General features: G+C 36.8%; 1 protein-coding gene across 3 annotated transcripts in view; it reads right to left on the bottom strand.

The window, feature by feature from the left end:
- The window catches only part of CCDC14 (coiled-coil domain containing 14), a 49,183-nt gene that overhangs the window by 14,150 nt on the left and 8,999 nt on the right, over positions 1 to 26,034 (bottom strand). For all 3 annotated transcript variants that reach the window (XM_045088816.1, XM_004745427.3, XM_045088815.1), the window contains exons 6-10: positions 25,058 to 25,294; positions 24,853 to 24,947; positions 22,878 to 23,376; positions 20,112 to 20,253; positions 8,666 to 8,748 (exon numbers count right to left, since the gene is read on the bottom strand). In XM_045088816.1, the coding sequence (XP_044944751.1) occupies positions 8,666 to 8,748; positions 20,112 to 20,253; positions 22,878 to 23,376; positions 24,853 to 24,947; positions 25,058 to 25,294 (1,056 nt within the window). The remainder of the gene's footprint in view (positions 1 to 8,665; positions 8,749 to 20,111; positions 20,254 to 22,877; positions 23,377 to 24,852; positions 24,948 to 25,057; positions 25,295 to 26,034) is intronic.

The raw sequence follows: 26,034 nt of genomic DNA, 5'->3' as shown, positions 1-26,034 counted from the left end.
AAGAGGCTACATGGAGGAAGGGAGGAAGTGGAGAGGCATGGTTTGGGGGAGAAGAGGGTGGCAGGTACTACAGAGGGAAGGGAGCGCTGGTTGCAGAGGAAGGTGTGGGAAACTGGAGTGCACAGGGATACCTACAAGGAGACCAGTTCCCCAAAGCCATTGGCTGGGAAAACAAGAGGGGCTGATTTTTATGAGTTTTTGCAACCAGTGGGGCTCAAAGACTGGAGTTTTAAAGGTCCCTGGGCTTGGCTGGGATAGAGATCTGAGGGTGCTGCCCTACTGCTGGAGAGAAGGCAGGCAAGCAATCCCAGGGCACACAGCACAATCTAAAGAACACCTAAGGGGCCCAGGGAAAGGCTGTTTTTACTTTCTGGAGTGCATCTGAGAGGTGGTATTGCCTCTCTACAGACAAAAGAGCCAGCAGGCACCATTTTCCTCACCCACCCTTAAGCAAAGGTGCAGCGACACCTGCTGGACACCTGCTGAGGGCCGCTAACCAGGACACTGGCTGTTTAACCAGCTTGCTCCAAATCCCACACCCCTGTCCTCTGGCACAACAGCCCTTCTGGGTCAAACCTGCATTAGTCCCAGTGCACAGAGACCCTCCCCCAAAGACCAGCAGAGGTCTCTACCACACCAGGTCCCCAAAGTTTGGAGTTTTAAGTCAGCAGGCTTGGCTAGAACAGAGCCCAAAGTGCACTGTGCTGTTCCAGCAGCGCAAGGCAGGCAAGCAACCCAGAGTGTAAAAACAGCAATCTGAAAAATGCATAGGACACATAAGGGGAAAGTATTCACTCTTCTGAGAGGGCCTCCCTGAGAGCAGCAAGCACTGACTCCCTTCTCTCAGAACAAAGGGGCTGGCTAGCACCATTTCCCTCCCCCAGCTCTCAGCATAAACCAATTCCAAAAACAGCACAGCACCAACACTGGCTGCCTAACCTGCTTACACCAAGTCCTTTCCTGTGCTCTACTGGTACTGCTTTTCTTGGACAAGTGTGTTAAAGGATCAGGTCCAGCAGATCTTCCCAGAAGATCAGCATAAACCCCTGCACGTATATGTCTACCAACTTAGGGTTCTGCAAGGCTTCGTTCTAGTGGAAGTGGCATCAAGTTTCATTTAACAAGCAGTCCCTAACTAAAACTCGCCATACTCTGGCCAACTTTCAAGCACTGTTCATGGCAGGTAAGGAGAACCTTTGCAGACAACTGACCTGAGGGACAGAGCAACCAAACACAGCACCTGAGTGCATGTGGCACACATCAGAGATGCTCCCTGAAGCACCAGGTCCTGGACTAAACATTATATGACCTCTTCTTCATAAAGGATTACTCTCAGGAGCAGGAATCATCACAAGCTTTCCTAACACACAGTAGAAGAGACCTAGATAAAATGCCAAGATAGAGGAATTCATCCCAAAAGAAAGAGCAAGAAAAGATCATGGCCAGAGATGTAATTGAAACAGATTAAAAAAAGAAACTTATATAAGTAATATGCCATAAGGATACTTGCTAGACTTGAGAAAAGCATGGAAGACTTCAGGGAGGTCCTCACACAGAGGTAAAAGAGTGAAAAAACAATCAGACAGAAATGAAAAATGCAATATCTGAGATTTGAAACCAACTGGATGTAATGACCACAAAGATGGAAGAGGCAGAGGAACAAATAAGAAATTTACCTTTCTTAGATAAATTTTGATACAGAATTTCTGATATGGAAGATAGAGTTATGAAAAATAATGAAGCTAGACAAAAGAGAGAAAGAAGAATGATGGATCACAAGAGTAGACTTAGGGAGCTCAGTGACTCCATTAAATGTAATAACATTTGCATCATAGCAATACCAGAACAAGAGAGAGAAAAGGAGGCAGAAGATTTATTTAAGGAAATAAAAGCTGAAAACTCCCCTAATTTGGGGAAGGAAACAGACATCCAGTAGGCAGAGAGAACTTTCACCAAAATCAACAAAAGCAGGCCAGCACCAGATTTTTAGTTAAATCTACAAAATCTAGTGATGAAGAAAAAGATTCTAAAATCAGCAAGACAAAAACAAGTCCCTAACTTACAAGGGAAGACCCATAAGACTAGCTACAGATCTCCCACAGAAACTTGCCAGGCCAAAAGGGAGTGGCATGATATATTCAATGTGCTGAATGGGAAAAATCTGCAACCAACAATCAATACTCTATCCAGCAAGGGTATCATTCAGACATTCAGAATAGAATGGGAAAGAGTTTCCCAGACAAATAAAAACTAAAGGAGTTCATGAACACTAAACCAGCCCTGCAAGAAATATTAATGGGGACTCTGAGCAAGAAGGAAAGACCAAAAGTGACAAAGACTAGCAAGGAACAGAGAAAATCTCCAGAAACAATGTCAAAACAAGTAATAAAATGGCACTAAGCACATATCTATCAATAATCACTCTAAATGTAAATGGAGTAAATGCTCCAATCAAAAGATGTAGGGCATCAGAATGGATTAAAAAAAATGAGACTCAAAAAAAAAAAAAAAAAAAAAATGAGACTCAATTTAGACCTAAAGACACCTGCAGATAGAAAGTGAGGGGATGGAGGGGTGCCTGGGTGGCTCAGATGGTTGAGCATCCCACTTTTGGTTTCAACTCAGGTCATGATCTTATGGGTCACAGGTTCAAGCCCTGTGTCTAGGTCTGCACTCAGCAGGGAGTCTGCTTAAGGATTCTCTCCCTCTGCCCCTCCCCTGACTTCTGCATGCTAAGGTAAATAAATAAATCTTTAAAAAAAAAAAAAAAAGAAGAAGAGGAAAGAAAGAGAGGGGAAGAAGAAACATCATGCAAATGATGTCAAAAGAAATCCAGAGTAGTAATACACCTACATTGGACAAACTAGACTGCATTTTTTTTGTTTTACTTTTTTAAAAGATTTTATTTGAGAGAGAACATGAGCACACAAGTAGCGAGAGGGACAGAGAGAGAGGAAGAAGTAGACTCCCTGCTGAGTGCAGAGCCCCACTTGGGGCTTAATCCCAGGATCCTGAGATCATGACCTAAGCTGAAGTCAGATGTTTAACCAAGTGAGCCACCCAGGCACCCCCAAACTAGACTTTAAACCAAAGACTGTAACAAGCGATGAAGGATGGGAAGCCATGGTGGCTCAGTAGGTTAAGCATCTGCTTTCAGCTAAGGTCATGATCCCCGGGTCCTGGGATCAAATCCCACAAAGGGCTCCTTGCACAGCAGGGAGCCTGCCTCTCCCTCTGCCTGCTGTTCCCTCTGCTTGTGCTCTCTCTCTCTGACAAATAAATAAATAAAATTTAAAAAAAAAGAGAGAGAGAGATGAGGGACACTATATCATAATAAAGGGACTATCCAACAAGAAGATACAACAATGGTAAATATTTATGCCCCCAACTTGGGAGCATCCAAAAACATAAAATAATTAATAACAAACATAAAGGAACTCATTGATAATAATATAATAATGGGGGATTTTAACACCCTACTTGCATCAATGGACAGATCATCTAAGCAGAAAATCAATAAGAAAACAATGGCTTTCAATGACACGCTGGACCAGATGGATTTAACAGATATATTCAGAACATTTCATCCCAAAGCAGCTGAATACCCATTCTTTTTTTTTTTTTTTTTAAGATTTTATTTATTTGACAGAGAGAAATCACAAGTAGGCAGAGAGGCAGGCAGAGAGAGAGAGAGGGGAGGAAGCAGGCTCCCTGCGGAGCAGAGAGCCCGATTCGGGGCTCAATCCCAGGACCCTTGGGATCATGACCTGAGCCGAAGGCAGAGGTTTTAACCCACTGAGCCACCCAGGTGCCCCCGAATACCCATTCTTTTTGAGTGCACAAGGGACATCTTCCAGAACAGATCATACACTAGTTCACGAATCAGGCCTCAAAAAGCAGAAAAAGATTTGCGATCACACCATGCCTATTTTCTGACCATGAAAGATATGAAATTTGAAGTCAACCACATGAAAAACTTTAGAAAGACCACAAACACATGGAGGTTAAACAACATATTACTAAAGAATGAATGGATCGACAAGAAAATTAAAGAAGAAATTAAAAAATACATGGAAACACATGAAATGAAAACACAATGGTCTAAAACCTTTGGGATGTAGCAAAAGCAGTCCTAAGAGGAAAGTATATAGCAATAGAGGCCTTCCTCAAGAAGCAAGAAAAATCTCAAACAACTTAACCTTACATCTAAAGGAGCTAGAAAAAGAACAATGAACAAAGCCTAAAGCCAGCAGAAGAATGAAAATAATAAAGATTAGAGTAAAAATAAATTATATAGAAGCTAATAAACCAGTAGACTAGATCAATGAAACCAGGAGAGGTTCTTTGAAAAAAAATAATAAAATTAATAACCCCCAAGCCAAACTTGTCAAAAAGAAAAGAGAAAGGACCAAAATAAATAAAATCACTAAAGAGGAGAAATAACAACCAACACCACAGAAATGCAAATAATTACAAGAGAATTTTAATGAAAAATTATATGCCAACAAATTTGACAACCTGGAAGAAATGGATAAATTCCTGGAAACATATAAACTATCAGAATTGAAACAGGAAGAAATAGAAAACTGGAGCATACCAATAACCAGCAAAGAAACTGAAGCAATAATCAAAAATCTCCCAAGAAACAGAAGTCCAGGGTCAGATGGCTTCACAGGGGAATTCTACCAAACATTTAAAAAAGAGTTAAAACCTATTTTTCGTAAACAATTCCAAAAAATAGAAATGGAAGGAAAACTTCCAAGCTCATCCTATGCAGCCAGCATTACTCTGATTCCAAAACCAGACAAAGACTCTACTTAAAAAGAGAACTGCAGGCTAATATCCCTGATGAACACGAATGCAAAAATTCTCAACAAAATATTACCAAATTGTATCCAACAGTATATTAAAAGAATCATTCACCACAATTAAGTGGGATTTATTCCTGGGCTGCAAGGGTGGTCAATATTCAGAAATCAATTAACGTGACACACCACATTAACAAAAGAAAGGCTAAGAACCATATGATCCTCTCAATAGAATGCAGAAAAAGCACAGAACTACAAGATCCTTTCATGATAAAAACCTTCAATAAAGCAGGTTTAGATGGAACATACCTGAACATAACAAAGGCCCTATAAAACCCACAGCTAATATAGTCCTTAGTGAGGAAAAACCGAGAGCTTTTCTTCTATAGTCAGGAACAAGACAGGGACGTCCACTGCTACCACTGTTATTTAACACAGGATTTTAAGTCCTAGCCTCAGGAATCAGACAACACAAAGAAATAAAATTGATCCAAATGGGCAAAGAAAAAGTCAAACTTTCACTGTTTTCAGATGACATAATACTGTATTTAGAAAACCCAAAAGACTCACCAAAAAATTGCTAGAACTGATACACAAATTCAGTAAAGTTGCAGGATACAAAATCAATGTACAGAAATCTGTTGCACTTCTATATACAAACAATGAAGCAGCAGAAAGAGAAATCAAGGAATTGATTCCATTTACAACTGCACCAGAAACCATAAGATACTTAAGAGTAATCCTAACCAAAGAGGTAAAAGATTTGTATTCTGAAAACTATACAATATTAATAGAAGAAATTAAAAGTGACACAAAAAAATAGAAAATATTCTATGCTCATACACTGGAAAAACAATTATTGTTAAAATGTCTATACTCCAGGGCACCTGGGTGGCTCAGTTGATTGAACATCTGACTTCGGCTCAGGTCGTGATCTCAGCATCCTGGGATTGAGCTTCATGTCAGGCTCCATACTCTGTGGGGAGTCTGCTTATCTCTCTCCCTCTCCCTCTGCCCCTTGCCCTGCTCATGCTCTCTCTGTCTCTCTCTCAAATATATAAATAAAATCTTCAAAAAAACTGTCTATACTTCCCAAAGCAATCTGCACCTTTAATTCAGTCCCTATCTTAATACCACCAGCATTTTTCACAGAACTTGAAAAAACAATCCTAAAATTTGTATGGAACCACGAAAGACCCTGCATAGCCAAAGCAATCTTGAAAAAGAAAAGCAAAGCTAGAGGCATCACAATCCCAGACTTCAAGTTATACTACAGAGCCATAGTGATCAAGATACAATGGTACTGGCACAAAAACAAGACACATAAATCAGTGGAACAGAACAGAAAATGAAGAAATGAACCCAAAACTATATGGTCAACTAGTCTTCAACAAAGTAGGAAAGAATGTGCAATGGAAAAAAGACAGTTTCTTCAACAAATGGGTTGGGAAAACTGGACAGCCACATGTAAAAGAATGAAACTGGGCCACCTTCTTACCCCATACACAAAAATAAGTTCAAAATGAAGAAAGACCTAAATGTGAGACAGGAAACTATCAAAATCCTAGAGAAGAACACAGGAAGCAAACACTTTGACATTGGATGTAGCAACTTCTTACTAGATAGGTCTTCTAAGGCAAGGGAAACGAAAGCAAAATAAACTATTGGGACCTTATCAAAGTAAAAGCTTTTGTACAGCAAAGGAAATCAACAAAACTAAAAGGTTTTCCTTTGGAATGGGAGAAGATATTTCCAAATGACATATCTAATAAAGAGTTAGTATTCAAAATACATAAAGAACTTATCAAACTGAATACCCCCAAAGCAAATAATCCAGTTTTATTAAAATGGGCAGAAGACAGGAATAGACATTTTTCCAATGAAGATATACAGATGCTAACAGACCCATGAAAAAATCCTCATCACTCAACATCAGGGAAATCCAAATCAAAACTACAACAACATGTATCCTCACATTTGTCAGTATGGCTAAAATTAACAACACAGGCAACAAGAGGTGTTAGTGAGGATATAGAGAAAAGGGGGACACTCTTACACTGTTGGTGGGAATGCAAGCTAGTGCAGCCACTCTGGAGAACAGCATGGAGATTCCTCAAAAAGTTAAAAATAGAACAACCCTATACCCCAGCAATTGCACTACTAGGTATTTACCCAAAGGACATAAAATATAGATTCAAAGGGATACATACACCCCGATTTTTACTGCAGAATGATCAATATCCAGATTATGGAAAGAGCCCAAATGCCCATCAACTCATGGATGGGTAAAGAAAATATGGTGTATATACACACACACACACACACACACACACATACACACACACACACAGAATATGACTCAGCCATCAAAAAGCATGAAATCTTGTCATTTGCAACAACATGGATGGAGCTAGAGAGTATTATGTGAAAATAAGTCAATCAGAGAAAGACAAATACCATATTTCACTTATAAGTGGAATTTAAGAAACAAAACAGATGAACATGGGGAAAAAAAAAAAAAGAGAGGCAAACCATAAAATAGAATCTTAACTATAGAGAACAAACAGAATTGCTGGAGGGCAGGTGGATGGGGATGGGTTAAATGGGTGATGAGAATTAAGGAGGGCACTTGAGCACTGAGTGTTGTATGTAAGTAATGAATCACTAAATTCTACACTTGAAACTAATATTACACTGCATGTTAATTAACTGGAATTTAAATAAAAACCTGGAAAAAAAAACTATCCACTACATATTAAATGAATAAATGTAAGCTTCAGAAGACCATATCCAGTGTAATCTCATTTTTAAAAAAGAAAAAAATACACATATTTTAGTTCTTTTAGTGCTGGGCACACGGTAGGAACTCAGAATTTGTGAAACAGATCAATTCTACATGAACAGGAGACATGTCTTATTGGGATATAATAGCACAGAGCTTTATAAAAAATTCTTTTATTTAAATTCAATTTAGTTAACCTATAGTGTATTATTAGTTTCAGGTGTAGAATTTAGTGATTCATCAGTTGCATATAACACCCCATGCTCATTATATCACATGCCTTCCTTAATGCCCATCACCTAATTAACTACCCCATCCCCCCACTCACTGCCTCTCCAGCAATCCTCAGTTTGTTTCCTAGAGATAAGAGTCTCTTATGGTTTGCCTCCCTCTCTGGTCTTTTTTAGTTGGGTATTTTTTTTTTTTTTTAAGATTTTTAAAATTTACTTGATAGAGCAAGAGGGAAAGAAGGAAGTATGCTCCCTGCTGAGCAAGGGGCCTGATGTTGGGCTCAATCCCAGGACCCTGGGATTATGACCAGAGCCAAAGGCAAACACTTAACCGACTGAGCCACCCAGGCACCTTCCCTCTCTGTTTTTAATCTTATTTTATTTTTCCTTCTCTTCCCCTATGTTCATCTGTTTTGTTTATTAAATTCCACATATGTGTGGAATCATATAATATTTGTCTCTTTTTTATATATGGTATTTGTCTTTCTCTAACTTATTTTCCTTAGCAAAATTTCCACTAGGTCCATCCATGTCATTGCAAATGGCAAGATTTATTCTTTTTGATGGCTGAGTAATATGTGTGTGTGTGTGTGTGTGTATACACCACTTTTTTTTTTAACACCGTATCTTTTTTCATATTTTGGCTATTGTGGATATAACTAATACCACAGATCTCTTATTTTTGTTTCTGGGCTATTTTAATTTTTAATAATATGTATTATTCCTATTTTTTCAAATGTAAATTAAAAGTCTTCTTAAGACAAAGTAATTAAGAAAGCTCAATTCTTTACCAGTATTTCTAGAACAAAGAATTTACTATCAGTTCTTAAAGTTCTTTTACCTACATTCAAGGTTGCATTCCAGAGCACCAGTTGCCTTTTGGGTTTTTCCTTGTTCTTTAAGTTGCTGGTTCAAAATTCTCAGTTGCCTAAAGGAAATAATAAAGAAACATGATTCCAAGAAACCCAAATGCATTTAACAGTGTACATCCAATAGCCTATTAAAAAAGATAATAGCTCCTCTCCAGGAACCATCAGTTTGTTCTCCATAATTAATAGTCTTTTTCTTGGCTTGTTTTTCTTTTTTCCCTTTGCTCATCTGTTGTTTCTTAAATTCCACATATGAGTGAGATCATATGGCATTTGTCTGACCGACTTATTTTGCTCAGGTGAGTGGGGGGAGTGGGGAAAAAGGGAGATGGGCATTAAAAAGAACACTTATCATGATGAAAAAGATTAAAAAATTAAAAATGAAAAAGACAAAAGATGGTACTCACCAGGACTGCAGAAGTCCATCTCGTCCCCAAAACAAAGACAGAAACAAAATAAACAAAACAACAAAACCACATTGCTGCTCTTATTCATAAGGCCCGAGATAATTTTTGAAAGATTGCCTGGGACAGCATAAACTGTCCTCTCACAAGAAAAAAGATGACTTCTCTTAGTTTTCCCTTTTCTGTTTTTGTTCTCTCAATGATTTCCTTGTCTTTTTAAAAAAATTTCTTTCATTTCCTATCTCCTCCTGCTATTTTCTCCTTCTGTCTCCCTTCTCTGCATTTTCATTACCGTACAAATAACTTATTTTTTTAAATTTTGTCTATTTTTTTAAGGTTTTTAAAAAATTTATTAGAGAGAGAGAAAGAGAGATTGCAAGTAGGCAGAGAGGCAGGCAGAGAGAGAGAAGAGGAAGCAGGCTCCCCGCTGAGCAGACAGCCCGATGCCGGGCTCGATCCCAGGACCCTGAGATCATGACCTGAGCTGAAGGCAGAGGCCTTAACCCACTGAGCCACCCAGGTGCCCCCAAATAACTTATTTTTTGAAAGATCTGCCATAACTATGACCTAGAATACCTGCAAGGACTGACTGCTATCAGACATGCATCTGCTTGGTTCGTCACACATTGAAAAAATTGGGAAATGCAAACCTATGCTTCTAATAATTTCTTTATTAGATGGAAAAGTTAATGATCTTATTTTAAAAAAGTGAACGCTAATTAGCAGCAACTTCACCCTACAATAAACTTCACAATTTGTGGCCTCTTTACAAACTGGAACATACAAAAGGAATTACAAAAATGTTTCTTCTAAGAAGCTGATGCTTAAATAACTTTCACAAAGTGAAAGCTGTCTCTATTATCTTTCCAGAATTAATTACCTGAAAATATTCTGTATTATTTATTTGTTACTAAATTTAAAATGATAATGCCTTTCCTCATATCATTTACATGTATTAATTCCAGACAGATTAAGGAAATAAAAAATAGACAAATAAGACCAAGTATAAAAGTTTTAGGTGGAAATCTACATAATCTTGAAGTGGGGAAGGCATTCCTAAGCAAGACTCAAAATCCACCAATCATCAAGGAAAAGAATGAAAGATTTAAACATATCAAAATTTAAAACTTGTCCTAGAATTAGGAATCTGGAAGCAAATACCTGTCACACATATGAGACCAAAAATCCACAACACTTAAAGAGCTCCTGTAAATCAGTTAGAAAGGCAATAAAAATGGATCATTCACATAAGAAATAGAAATGGCCTATAAGGATACAAAAAATGCTTGGCTTTACTAATATGAAGAAATGTAAAGTTAAAACAGGAGATATTTTATGGCCACAAGATTGTCAAAAATAAAAGGAAATAATACTATTTTTTGGTGAGGCAAGTGAATTATCTCAATTGGTGGGAGTCAACTGATATAACCATTTGAACAGCAACTTGACAGTATCGAACGAAATGTAAAATGTTCATTATCTTTGACAAAATAATCTGAGTTATCTAGCCTCAGCAATATAATTGAGCCTTGAACAACACAGGTTTGAACTGTGCAGGTCCAGTTATGCACAGATATTTGATAAATACTATATAGTACTATAAATGTATTTTTCTCTTCCTTAGGATTTTCTTAATATTTTCTTTTATCTAGCTTACTTTATTGCAAGAATACGGTACATAATACATATAACATATGTATTACAATATTATAATATAATACATATAATTATAATACATATAGCATGTATATATGTATTATGTACCATATAATATATATGTTAATCAATAAAAACATTCAATGTTATTGGTAAGGCTCCAGTCAACAGTAGGTTTTCAGTAGTTAAGTTCTGGAGGAGTCAAAAGTTACACACAGATTTTTGACTTCATAGAGTTTAAGGGCCCCTAACTCCTGCATTGCTTGAGAGCCAACTGTAGTTGTACATGCGCAAAAGCATCTACAATCTTTAGATATATACAAAGATGTTCAAAATAACACTATTTAATAGTAATAAGTTAGAAATGACTTACAGTGCTACATAAATTATGGTATATCCATAATGAGAAAAACACAAGTAGTTTTTTAAAAAGAGACATCTGGGGCAACTGAGTGGCTCAGTGGGTTAAGCATCTGCCTTTGGCTTGGGTCGTGATCCCAGGGTCCTGGGATCGAGCCCCACATAAGGCTCCCTGCTCAGCGGGGAGCCTGCTACCCCCCACCACCCACCTGCCTCTTGCCTACTTGTGATCTCTTTCTGTCAAATAAATAAATAAAATCATTAAAGAATTTTTGAAAAATTAAAAAAAAATAAAAAAGAGACATCTAAGTGTACTGACAAGGAAACATCTTCAAGACTCATTGTGAAGTGGAAAAAAGCAAGCTACAGAAGAAAAAACAGTATAATACAATCCCATGTTTGTTTCAAAAACAATTCTGCTTTTCTGAAAAGTTTCCCCTTTATAACAAAGAGTGCAGATCTAGAAAAGGCAGCATAAACTGATAATCTACAACTCTAACTGGAATGCTTATTTCGGTATTTTCTAGGAAAACAGAAAGTACTGAGGTCCTCTTACACACCAAGTATGTGACAGAAGCTTTGCTTGACAATAATCTTGTACACATGTCCCCAGTCAGATTCTTCTCTTCTCTTCCCCTTTATGGCCGCCCTAAACTTTCAACCCTTACTATAAGCCTCTCATTCCTACCTTCCTCCTCTCAGTAGGATACTTTCCTATTTTCACTAAAAATAACATGGCTTGGGGACAGTTACCCTTCTGCCCCAGGGCATACAAATTTACCCATATATATACATATACACTAATCTCATTTCCTTCTTCTAGTCTTAGAGACAGGGAGCCTCATCAGCTTCCTGGATCCCACTGTCTCTCTACTCTTAAGGACTCTGCTCCTATTCCACTTCTTTTATCTTCTCTACCTGCAGCTTCTTCTTTACTTATGTCCGAAGCCAAAAAGTATAATAAAAGCACTCCCATATTTAGGAAAATATGCCCTCCAACCAAACTGTACCATTAGCTACTCTCCTTCCTTCTCATTCCCAGCTTTCAGGGCCAGGCTTTTAAAACATGATTGTTCTGGGTGCCTGGGTGGCTCAGATGATTAAGCATCTATCTGCCTTTGGCTCAGGTCATGATCCCAGGGTGCTGGGATGGAGTCCTGTATCAGGATCCCTGCTTGCTCTGCCTCTGCCTCTCTCTCTGTGTGTCTCTCATGATTAAATAAATAAAATCTTTTTAAAAATGACTTTAAAAACATGATTGTTCTATTAAAAAATGATACATGATAAAAAATAACAAAAGATAATCTTTTAAAAATGGATAGAGTCGGGGCACCTGGGTGGCTCAGTGGGTTAAGCCGCTGCCTTCGGCTAAGGTCATGATCTCAGGGTCCTGGGATCGAGTCCCACATCGGGCTCTCTGCTCAGCAGGGAGCCTGCTTCCCTCTCTCTCTCTCTCCCTGCCTGCCTCTCTGCCTACTTGTGATCTCTCTCTGTCAAATAAATAAATAAAATTAAAAAAAAAAATGGATAGAGTCACACACACTTTTAACAAATATTATGTATTATATTTTTATGTACTTGATTTAAACAAAGGAAAATAACTGCTGACATTTAGGCAAATACATCTTTTTTCTTTACTGTTTTAAAATATGGCTCTACTGAAATGAAACATATAATAAACTGCACATTTTATAATGAAAGTATATAATTTGGTAAGTTTTAACATATGATGTGATGAAACCATCACCATAATTAAGATATTCATCACGCCTCCAAATTTCCACATGCTCCATTTTCATACCATCCTCTTCCCAAACAACCACTGATTTATAGATTACTTTGCATTTTCTGGAGTTTTATACTATATATCATACAATGCATTCTTTAGCCTGCCTGCCTTCATTCAGCACACTAATTCTGATGTTGCACGTATCAATAGTTCCGTTTCCACTGTTGGGTGGTATATTCCATTGTGTGGATACACCACCATGTGTTTATCCATTTACCTGTTAACAGACATCTGGATTGTTTCTGATGAACATTCACAAGTAAGTTTTTGTTTGGACATATGCTTTTACTTCTCTGTGTACATACCTAGGAGTGAAATGACTGGATCATATGGTTTATGTTTAATTTCTAAGAAACTACCAAACTATTTTCCAAAGCGGGCGTACCATTTTATATACCCACCAGTAAATTATGCAAGTGTCAGTTCCTCCACATCATCATTTGGTAGAGTCTTTTGAATTTTAGTCATTCTAGTGGGTATGTGGTATTATTTCATTGTGGTTTTAGTCTGTATTTTCCTAATGACTAGCAGTGATGAGCAGATTTTCATATGCTTATTTGATACCCATCTATCTTCTTTGATGTAGCATCTATTAAAGCACTTTGTTTTTTGAGTTGTAACAGTTCCTTATACATTCTGTATGTACAAGTCCATCAAATACATGTACTGCAAATATTTTCTCTGTTGTTTGCCTCTTCATCTTTAGTAATAGTGTCTTTTGAAGAGCCAATTTTAAATTTTGATGAAGTCCAACTTAAAAATTCTTTTTTACTTATGTTTTTTGTTATATTTAAGAAATCTTCCCCAACCCAGGATCCCTAAGATTTTTTTCTCATGTTTTCTCTAAGTTCTATTTAACTTATTTATTAAGTTTTAACTTAATAGATATTTAACATAGATATTAACCTATTTAACTAATATATTAAGATTTGTGATTCAAGTTAATTTTTATATATGGTGTGGCATAAAGGTTGAAGTAGTTGTTCTTTCCCTCTCTCCCTTCCTTCCTTTTACTTTTTTCCTTTTTTGTGTATGGCTCTCCAATTGTTCCAGCACTATTTAGTGAAAAGATCCTTCTTTCCCCCATTGAATTTCCTTAGCATCTTTGTAAAAAATCAGTTACCTTTATTTTATTATTATTGCTTCTTAAAGATTTTATTAGAGAGAGAGTGAGGCCAAGGAAGAGGGAAAAGCAGGCTCCCTGCAGACACAGGACCCCTGAGATTATGACCCAAGTTGAAGGCAGATGCTTAAACTACTGAGTCACCCAGGCCCTCCTAAAAAATCAACTACCTTTACATGTGAGTTTACTTCTGGACTCTATTCTGTTTCAAGTATATATCTATCTATCTTTAAACCAATGCCACATTGTCTTGATTACTATAACTTTATGTCTTGAAAAAGAATAGTACCAATTTTGTTCTCCTTTCCCAAAGTTGTTTTGGTTTGGCTATTTTAGATTCTTTGAATTTCCATATAAATTTTAGAATCATCTTTCTAAAAAAAATATGCTGGGTTTTCTCCAAAATTACACAGAATCTATAGCTCAATTTGGGGAGAACTAACATGTTAACAATAATAAGTCTTATAATCTATGTGTCTAGTTTATTCTCATTTATACAGGTCTCCTTTAATTTCTCTCAGCAATGTTTTATAGTTTTCAGTAGACAGGTCTTACACATTTAAAATCAAATTTATCCCTAAATTGATCATATTCTTTGATGCTACTATTAATAGTATTGTTTTTAAACTTCACTTCAAATTGTTCATTTCCAATATATAGAAATACAATTGTCTTTTTTGTATATTGATCTCATATCCTGCAACCTGGCTAAGCTCATTTATTAATCCTAGTTGCTTTTTTGTAAATTCTGTAGGATTTTCTACAAAGCTTATCGTATCATTTGTGAATAAGACAGCCTATATTTAAAAAGGCTTTATTCCCTTTCCTTGCTTTATTGCACTGGTAGAACCTGCAGCACAATACTAAATATAAGTAATAATCACTACTTGCTGAATATCAATCAGACATTTTTTAAGCCTATACAGAGAGAAAAAAATAAGCCAAACTGATTATTACAAATTTACAAATACTATTACAAATACTATTTTATAATATCATAAATATTTTTATAAGCACTATTTTTTATACTATTACAAATGCCACTTTACAATATTAGGTATGGAATTTAGGATTATGTGATTTTATCTGAATGAAAAGTAATAACTGAAATCAGAACTCATGAGCTTTAGACAAATATTTCTCTACTTCATAAAATAGTATTCCTAAATAACCTTAAATAAAGGAAATAGGATATAAAAACATTAATTTTGGAATTTTTATTTTCAAGATAACAAATTCTATTCTGTACCTTAATTCCCACAGTTGTCTTAGTTCTATGTATAGATTCAATGTTTATCTCTTTATTTGAATTCTTCTCTTGGTTGATTAGAATTTGCCATTCAACAATTTTTTTCGTTGTTTTTAAAGGAATCCAAGAGTGCTGTATTTTCTAAGTTCTTGCACACTTGAGAGTATGTCTTTACACCAAAATGATTGCTGGGTCACATAGGAGATCCTTGGGGCATACTTTCTTTCCCTTAGATTCTTGTAAATAATGTTCTATGATCTTTGGGCAATGAATATTCCTGTGAAAAGGCTGAGGTATTTTTCTCTTTACACATTATTTGCTTTTATTCTGAATGTCTATAAAAGTTAATTTTATTTTGTCCTTAGGATGTGCTGACTTTATTAGCTTGATGTGGTGACTTTATTAGCTTATGTCTTGGTATTGATCATTTTAATAGTTTTCCTGGGATCCTGAATGTCCTATTGATCTGCTAACACAGATTTTTCGTAAATTTCCCTTTATTTACATATCTTTTAACATTGTCTTTGATCCATGAACACTCATTATGTCAAATTTTGCATCCTTTGTTTCTCTTCTATATGTATCTTCTTTACAATAATTTTTAATTATTCTCTTTCTATTTTGTTTTGCTTTTTTTCTTCAACCTTACCCACCATGCCTTCAGTCATTTAACAAACATTTATCAGAGTGAGTGTTAGGGCCAATTCTCAGCACTGGAAATAACAGCAGCAAACAAAAGAGGCAAAAATTCAGCCTTCTCTAATTCACATAGACAGAAAAGAGAACAAATGTTCCCAGAAGCTAAGGGGAAGGAAGAGAGGGAATTACTGTTTAAAGGGTACAGAGTTAGGTGCCTCGTTAGCGCAGTAGGTAGCGCGTCAGTCTCATAAAGGGTACAGAGTTTATGCTGGAATGAAAAAGTTTGGGGAAATAGATAGTGGTTATGGGAATACAACATTGTAAGAGTATTTAATGCCCCTCAAATGTATACTTACAAAATGGTTAAAAAGGTAAATATGTGCATTATATTTTATCACAAAATAAATCAAGAAAATTTTTTTTAAAAGGGTTTGGTAAGAGGAATAAGTTAAAGTCGGTAGGAAACATTGAACTACGAATTTAGTGGCAAATGGAACAGAAAAATTGGGAGGGGGGTGGGGGGAGCAAAACCCCCCAAACAGCAAACTCACCATTCATATTGTTTAGGTTCTAATGGAATATAAAAACCCTGACTTCATGTTTGTTTTCATTTTTGTAAGATGTTTTGCTTCTATTTTCCTGAGCTCATCTAATTCACTTTCCTTCTCCTTTGTAGTCTTTTTTTCCTTTAAGCATTCTCTTTTCCTGCCTCTAAGAAGAATTGTATTATCTTTAACATAAGGAAACTATGGAATTCTGTTTTCAAGTTTTCTTGGGTTTTCTTTGAGCAAGTCATCTGGTGATGTTTATTCTCGACCCCTTTTTATCTCTTTTGTCAGTTTGTTTATTCTGAATGCTATGCAAAGATCTCTCATATAAATTCTTTCTTCCCATGGCTTTTGTGACCTCTCTCTCTCCTGGTTTTCCTGCCACTTCCCGACTTGCTCCTCTTTGGGTTTCTCTCAGAGCTTCCTGTTCCTGTGTTCTTTCCTTAAAAAACTGTTATTCCCCAGTACTTCACCTTTGGTTGCGGCATACTCTATGCCTTCCTGTTGAATTTACCACTTATACGCTGGTAATACATCACTTGCTTTCAATCACCATTGTCTCCAGTGCCTACAACAGTGCCAAATCTATAGTAAAAGCTCAATAAAAATGTGTTTAGTGAATTTCTATCCTGGATCTTGTTCTGTGTTCCACTTACACCATATTTATCTCCAGATGGTCTAAATGATAAATTTGGCATATCTAAATCTTAACTCACTGGCTCTCCTATATCTTCTATCTCAAAAATAACATTAAAAAAAACAAATAAACAATATATTCTTCCTTTAGTAGCTTCCATCTGGGAGAATTATGTTACCATCTGTCAAATGTTCAAGCCAAAAGACTGAATGCCTCCCCTGGCTCCTCCCTCTCACTCCTATTTCATTTTTTTGTTCTGTGTGAGGTCACAATGGTCTCATATTGGAATCTACAGTCAGGAAGTGGTCGTGAATTCTGTCTTGCCCTATAAATATTAAGGAACTCTCTACCTCAGTGGTTCTCAACTGGAAGTAGTCCCCTCCCAACCGTCATGCAGGGAATTTGGGAATGTGTCAGGGCTTTCGGTGGGCACAATGAATAGGGCACTAGAGACATTTCAGGAGTAGAGACCAGGAAGGCTAAATGTTAAGCTTTTTCTCAGAAGTCCCAAATAAAAACTGTGCAGCCCAAACGCCAAAAATGCCCAAATGCCTTAGAAACATTGCACCTGGCTTTTTTTTTAAGCCACAAGATGGCAATAAACTCTAAGAAGTCCTGAAAGATCACTTTTCTGGCTAAATAGAAACACATAGTTTCTAAATGTCCAAACAAGAAAAAATGTTTTTTTTGATTGAAAACGCTGAAAAACACTTTTGAATGAACCTATGTATTCCAACTTCCATCTGTAATGGAAATTATGGATGATTCTTTATAAATTATCAAAGAGGTACAAAAATTCCTACCTCTCTGCTGGAAAGCTCATTCTACTAAAAAGACAAACTGACAAATCCTTTGTTTTTCAGACTTTTCAGTTTTAGAAGGTCAAGTAAACAGTGGGAATAGCATGTTCTTCTACGGACATAGAGGCCTCTATAGTCATAGAGCCAAAAGGATCTGGTGCCAAGTCTGAAGAATAAGGTTAAACATCAAACTAATACTTTTTTTTTTTTTTAAGATTTCATTTATTTATTTGATACAGTGAGAGAGAGATAAGAGGGGAGAAGGTCAGAGGGAGAAGCAGACTCCCTGCAAAGCTGGGAGCCTGATGCAGGACTTGATCCCGGGATTCCGGGATGACGACCTGAGCCGAAGGCAGTGGTGCAACCAACTGAGCCACCCAGGCATCATCGTCAAACTAATACCTTTTTAAAAAATTAAAACAAGCAGTAGACCAATAAAGTAGTAAGTCTCATTTTCTTGAGTAGCTTATAAATTAGCTCCCAAAACAATTCTAAAATGTTTTAAAGAAGGGAAATAAACAAGAACCACTGATACTTCCCATGGGCACATGTTAAAACAGATAATATTCTGAGACTAAGTTCTGGTATGCTTATTTAAAGAAACCAATTAGTTGACAGTCATACCTTTAAAAACATGCTTCTTTCAAATAGCTTACAGTATACAGTATACAGTCTGTTATTCCACAATTACACTTAAATATTGAAGTATAAATAAGTCGGATTCTACTTCCTAGCAGAAGCAATGCAGAATGTAGAAATTAAGATAATTTGTTCTCTAAAATCAAATGACCCAGTTTTGAATCTTGTTATGTATGTGACTTTGGACAAGTTACATAGCCTCTCTGTGCCTTGGTATCCTCATCTATAAATGAGAGTAACATCTTACCTACCTTATAAAGCCATTCTGACAATTTAAAGAGATGACATATATAAAGGACATAGGCTGGCACATTAGAAACATTCAGTAAATGTTAGAGGTAGTATTAGCTATTACCATTATTACCATTACTATTAGATATTTATGCTTGTTCTTTAGTTGAAAAACTAATGCTATTGTAAGTCAGAACTGAAGACGGTATTATTAGAATTTAAACCCAGCAATCCCATCTTATATTGTAGGATCTTGGAGACTAATGACCTTTAGAGAAATAATCCTAAGCAAGTAAATCTCACTGGGTGTCATGCCTTTGCAGTCGCCAGATCCATAAATTTGAGCTCCTCTCCAACTTGGAATCCTATCTTATTGTTTTCTAATTTCTTGAAAATGTTTGTGTAGGTCCTTGCAGTTCCTATCTGGTATAACATCTACAGGTCATACAACTATAATCCCCACTCAGGGCGCATGCACACTGCAGGGCCGCAGAAGCACAGACACTGTATTCTAATTCTCTGCGAAGTATAGACCTTAGAGTCCTGGCCTTGGTGGCCATCACTAAAATACTCAAAGTTAGGATTTTGCGAATAATGGGTAAATGATCTCCTACATAAGTCAAAAATAGGCAAAAGAAAAAATATCTTAAGAATTTAAATGAGTTTTCTTCTATGTCTGAGTGTGGTGGGGCTACTGGTGCTCATCCCTATCAGGTTCTCCTTTCCTCCTGGACTGCATGGGCAGTACAGGAAAATTTTATGCCCCAAATCTTTCCATTAGGCAGGGCCATATGCCTCTTTTTAGCCTACAAAACAGAAGTAGAAGCAAGACTATCGCTTCTGGGCTGGGGTGTGTAGAGTTGATGTGCCAGATTCATGTTCTCTTTTCCCTAAAAAACATGTCTTATGAGACAGTGGCCGCATGAGATGGAGGGAACTTAAACCCTGAGTTATAGGATGAAAGAGGGTCTTTTGACAACCCACATTGGTCTTGACATGAGGGCGAAAGAAACTTTGGCCATGCTATGCCACTGAGATTCTGGAGTGCTACTGTGGCACAGCCCAGACTAGTCTGACAAATGCCCCAAGGAACTTCATTTTTCTCTCTACGCCCAACCTACCAAGGGACAGTGGAGGCAAAGTGGGAGAAAATACTAGCAAACAGAAGTAATGGAAGAGAAGTTAGAGAACACTGGCAATGTTCAGAAATGGAGAAGTGAAAGTAGAAATACAGTAAAACAGCAAATCTGTTTTTCTTATAGAGTCCTAGAGAGCTCATTTGGCACCTTTGTTCTGGCCATAGGACATCTTTGCATATGACAAAAATATTCAGAGAATGATTCATACCTGCGTAACTGAGCATTCTCACTTCTTAGTGGCTGCATGGCCAGTGCTATTTCAACTTGAATATTTGTGTTTCCACTTAGCGCGGGAAGCAGAGATATACACGTCTCCAATTCTGTAATCAACCTCTGAATTTCTGAATCCTCTATAAAAGGGAGAAGAAATAATAACAATACTGTAAATTGTTTTTGGATAAGATTATTCATGTGTGTTACTAAAAAAGAAAATTCTGCAGATATGTACCTATTTGCTATAAAAAGACAACTTAATTACTTATAAATGTGATAAAGAAATCCTATTTTCCTCTTTCCTGCTGCTTGCATTTGCTTATTCAAAAGAATTCTAAAGAAATTAATTCAATAAACTAAAGATTAATCTTCTATCATAGGACTAGTAGTGATTTTTTTCAGTTTAAGAGTATAGTAGGAAGATAGCTGACATGTTTCCTGGCTCATATTCCCAAAGGAATATTAGACTCCTATCACTGCTGAAGGGTTTCCTATAACTGATTATAGTAATAACATTTACAACACAACCTTTGATCCTGGCATAAGCATATAATTCACTTTAGGTGATTCAATTTGACAAAATATTAAAGAAGGATCTACTCTGTTAAGGTTTTATTATTTAATTTTATAATGTAGACTTAAAACAACCAGCCACACCTCATTTGGTTGCCACATCAAAGCAGTGCCATTTCTGCTATTAATTGCAGGGAATGGATGGTTTGGGAGGTGGTAAACAGACACAGGGAGAAGGTGAATTTGCAATCTTTTGTCCTTTTGTAATTGCCCCTCATTTCCATTCAAATTTTCTGTGGACTGAAAACATTTAATAATTATAGTATTCACTCTCTTATAACCAAAAGAGGTAGAAAGTTTATTCTAAATTATAAAACTTTACTCAATCCCATGGGTATTTTAACACCCTGATGTAAATAAAGTACATCTTTATTTATATAGTAAACATCTATGACCAACTACCGAGAAGTTCCCTATCAATCCTTTGTAGAGTAGTTTAGCTCATAAGCATTGGAGGCAGAGATCTGGGCTCCACCATTTTCTAGCAATGGAACTTGAGTCAAATTACTTAACTTCCTGAAGCCAAGATTTCTCAATAATTAAAAGGAGAGGGGCGCCTGGGTGGCTCAGTGGGTTAAGCCGCTGCCTTCGGCTCAGGTCATGATCTCAGGGTCCTGGGATCGAGTCCCACATCGGGCTCTCTGCTCCGCAGGGGGCCTGCTTCCCTTCCTCTCTCTCTGTGATCTCTTCCCTTCCTCTCTCCTACTGTGATCTCTCTCTGTCAAATAAATAAATAAAATCTTTAAAAAAAATAATTAAAAGGAGATAACAATGACTCACAGGATTGTTGCAAGGATTAAATGAGATAATGCACATAAAACACTTAACACAGTGCCAGGCACATGATAAATACTCACTAAATGACACTTAATATTGTTAGTGTTATTATTATTATGATTAAGTATTTGCTTAAGAGAATAGCAATAAATTGAAGATCTGAAAACACAGAGATTTTTAATACATTAAATCTTCAGATTAATAGTGCTATGTTCCTAGAACACATTTTAAGATTTTAAATTTCTTTTTGTCAGTCTGCATATATTAGGTAATCAGTCAGTGTTTCCACAATCAATTACCTTGGTTTCTAAGATGACAAATCTGTAACTCACTTCGAGTGAAAGCGATTATTTAGCATATACACATAATGAAAACAAATCAATATGACTTGGCTCAAATATCTCATAACTCTACCTAAGACATTGTTCTTGATTTAATTAAAAAAAAAAAGTAGGGGTGCCTGGGTGGCTCAGTCGTTAAGCGTCTGCCTTCAGCTTGGGTCATGACCCCAGGGTCCTGGGATCAAGCCCCGCATTGGGCTCTCTGCTCAGCGGGGAGTCTACTTCTCCCTCTCCCACTCCCCTTGCTTGTGTTCCCTCTCTCTCTGTGTGTCTCTCTGTCAAATAAATGAAATCTTAAAAAAAAACACCCTTAAAAAAAATAAATAAAATTTTAGAAAAGTAAACTGAAAATGGCATTAAAAGGTTTGGATTACTTCTCAAAGTCAGATTTGTTAAACTGTATAATAGCTGGTTATTAAAGAAATGATGGGAAGAAAATCCCTTCATCTGTTTAGAATAGGAAAAATGACCAGTCTATTCTAGGGAGTTAATTGTTTTTAGGGCTCTTCTAACCCCTAAAAATTAATGGCTACAAATTCTCTTTGGTTGAATCTTTTCAAGGTCCTTTTGACTCAAGTAGAACGAATACACACTTGCAAGTAAAAGACTGTTTGAAACTCTCTTGTACATCTCAAAACCATAGGAAACAAGATGGATTAAAACCTAGAAAAAAACAACAAAATCGGCAGAACTCAACTCCTTATTAGCTCAAGAAATACTTCTATGGAAAATACCACAAACTCCATGTCGACTATTCTAAATACAAATGATGGCAAATTAATATGACACTGCTATTTAGCATTAACACCACACAACAGAAAATTATTTTAAAAGTGTTCACAGGGGCGCCTGGGTGGCTCAGTGGTTAAAACCTCTGCCTTCGACTCGGGTCATAATGTCATGGTCCTGGGATGGAGCCCCACATTGGGCTCTCTGCTCAGAGGGGAGCCTGCTTCCTCCCCTCTCTCTCTCTGCCTGCCTCTCTGCCTACTTGTGATCTCTGCCTGTCAAATAAATAAAATCTTCTAAAAAATAAATAAATAAATAAATAAATAAAAGTGCTCACATACCTTGCTCTGCAAGCAGGGCCTTGAGTTCTCCCAACAGATACTTTATAGTTCTGGCTTTTTCAGCACTCTGGTTCACATTTTTTGACTTCTGCACATCCTTTATTCTTGAATCTCGCATGTGTATGTTTAAATCCTTTCCTTCACCTGTGACTTCTCCAATTTGTTCTTTGGCACATCTGTCTTCATTATTGGACAGGAAAGTTGATGGCAACAGAGTGGGGCTACAGCAAGTCTGACTGTCTGAATGAGAATGCAACAGATTCATGCATGTTTGAAAGCACTTCAGTAGGTCTGGTTCCTTAGAAACTCCTTGCTGTGGCAGAATTCCATTAATAAGACCCAGCTGCTGAAATGGTGGAATAGTTGGTTTGTCCGTTTTGGGCAGGCTACATGGAACTCCAAGACCAGTACTGAAGGAATTCGGTAGGACATCAGTACAGTTCACAGAAAATGTTTTACTTTGTGATGCAAACTGGTTGTCGCCATCAGTCTGAACCTCCTACAGACAGAAAAAAAACAAGGCAAGCCTTCAAAATAGGTGAGCACTGACTTGTAGGCATTAACTACAATAAACCCAAACCAGAAATATTAGAAAATAACTTTTGCAAGATGGGAGTTACAGCTTACCAGTGAGTAAGCTGGATTTCCCCTGAACACAATATTCTAGTTTTTTAAAGCTTGTTAACTAGTTCACTCTGCAATACAAGAATATTATAAAGCCATGACTAAAATAAACTATTTGCAAATATCACACATGTTTTAAGGACATCAAAAATCAATACCTTGGGACTAAAAGAAACTTCCACTTTGGGAAATTGCACTGCAAGAAAATAGGTTCAAACATACAAAAAGCTTTTGCACAAACATGTTTACAGAAATGTTATGGTAGTAAAAAACTGTTACTTAAACATCCTACCATAGGGGAGTAGTTACATGGACTATAGTATATCCGCTAGACTATTAACATATTAAAAATTTATAAAAGGTATATATTAATTGAGAAACATGTTTACAATAAAATGTAAGGAAAAAAGGTAGCACATGAAACAGTATAATTTAATTATGACTATATACCATTTTAAAAGATTTTATTTATTTATTTGACAGAGAGAGTACAAGTAGGGGGAGTTGCAGAGGGAGAGGGAGAAGCAGGCTCCCCATTGAGCAGGAAGCCCAACATGGGGCACAACCCCAGGACCCTGGGATCATGGACACTTAACCAACTCAGACACTTAACCAACTAAGCCACCCAGGTGTCCTTATGACTGTATTTTTAAAAGAAAGCAAACTTAGGGGCACCTGGGTGGCTCAGTGGGTTGACCCTCTGCCTTTGGCTCAGGTCATGGTCTCGGAGTCCTGGGATCGGCCCCCCGCATCGGGCTCTTTGCTTGGCAGGAATCCTGATCCTGGCTTCCCCTCTCTCTTTGCCTGCCTCTCTGCCTACTTGTGATCTCTCTCTCAAATAAATAAAATCTTAAAAAAAAAAAAAAAAAAACCTTAAATAAAAACAAGAAAACAAAACCAGAGAATTAAATGATTGGCAAGTGCTCTATCAATTTGTTAACAGCAAATATGCTTAAGTGGTAAGTATGCGTGATTTCTTTTTCCTGCTGATCTTTCTCCCTTTCCCACCCTTACCATGATCCTTCATAAATGGGTAAAATTTTTCTGGTAAAAAATGATTTGAGGGGCGCCTGAGTGGCTCAGTGGGTTAAGCCTCTGCCTTCAGCTCAGGTCATGATCCCAGGGTACATCGGGCTCTTTGGTCAGGAGGCAACCTGCTCTCCCCTACCTCCCTGCCTGCCTCTCTGCCTACTTGTGATCTCTGTCTGTCAAATAAATAAATAAAATCTTCAAATAAAAAAGATTGAAAAAATAATGCATTATGATCCAATCAATAAATACAATTTTCTCTCTTAAGGTGATGATTTCTTAAAGCAAATAATTACTTGCATAATGCATAAACTGTACCCACAGAATGAACCACTGGAGGGCAGGATGGATGCTGAAGTAACTGGACTGGGGTGGAGGTAGATAAGCCATAACTAGAATGTAGAGTTGCCTGAGACTCTAAAAAGTAAGAGGGAGAAAAAGTTATCACATCTCATACTACTTTAACAATAAGTAGGCAACTTATTAGAGTTCATATTCATGCTTTTAAAAATATCATTCATACTAACCAGAATCAGACATGGTGTGGCAAGGTACAGCAGGAATTCCATTAGGGTTGTTCTTTGAAGCCAAGTTATTCATCAGTGACATTTGAGTTTGCACATGCTCACACAGGGCTTGGTATATTATCGGTGAATACATTCTATAATGATCTTGCAAAGACCAATTTTGTGGTATATCTGATGAGCCTCTCTCACTTCCAGCAGAAGCTTCATTAGGTATATGTTTCTTACTATTTGAAGATACTAATATGGAAGAAGAGAAAACAAATCCTTGAAACATGATTCTTCAAAAACTTTTACCTTATTAAGGAAAGAAAAGACTCTGAGAAGTAGCTCAATTTATTGTATACTTTATAGAAGGGCTTTACCGCTCTCAGCCCCTAAAGAAAATTACCTCAAATTCTCTTTTAAAAGTAGTTAATGAATTGTGTATGTTCTCCAGTCAAAAATTATCTATACCATGGCTTTAAAATCTCTATTAAATCGTATTTGTAAAATCTCTCCTTCAGTTACAAGACCCCTCGTTAAGGATGTTATTTCTACAATCCAATAAAACTCACCTTGCTCCTCTCACCATGCTCTTAGGGGAAAAAAGAATAAGAGAGACAGGATACTCTGTAATGATTTTGATACTTGGACCATTAAACAAAAAGCAGAGCTTTGGGAGCAAGAATAAAAGTGTACTTAATCTACACATTGGGCCCTCAGACAAAATCTTAACCTGGCATTTAAAGTAGAGTAATAAAACTACTTACAATATATACACATAAAATGACTTTAGAACAATTAGTATCTCTAAGTATGCACAAAACAACAAATTTGTGATTAATTATCAAATTAAGTGGCGAGGAAAACAAAGATAACTCTATATATACCTTCTAAATGTCATTCTGAGTTTGAACCCTTTATTCTACAAAACGCGGTCAATCACTTTTTCCACTTTTCTTCTTAGGAAAGTGATGGTAAACAAAGTATGCAGTTAG

Source organism: Mustela putorius, unplaced genomic scaffold, assembly GCF_011764305.1.
Source record: "Mustela putorius furo isolate JIRA1106 unplaced genomic scaffold, ASM1176430v1.1 tig00003834_pilon_pilon_pilon, whole genome shotgun sequence".
Taxonomy (NCBI): Eukaryota; Metazoa; Chordata; class Mammalia; order Carnivora; family Mustelidae; genus Mustela; species Mustela putorius.
The sequence above is the reverse complement of the archived record's forward strand: the minus strand, read 5'-3'. Positions and strand labels throughout refer to the sequence as shown.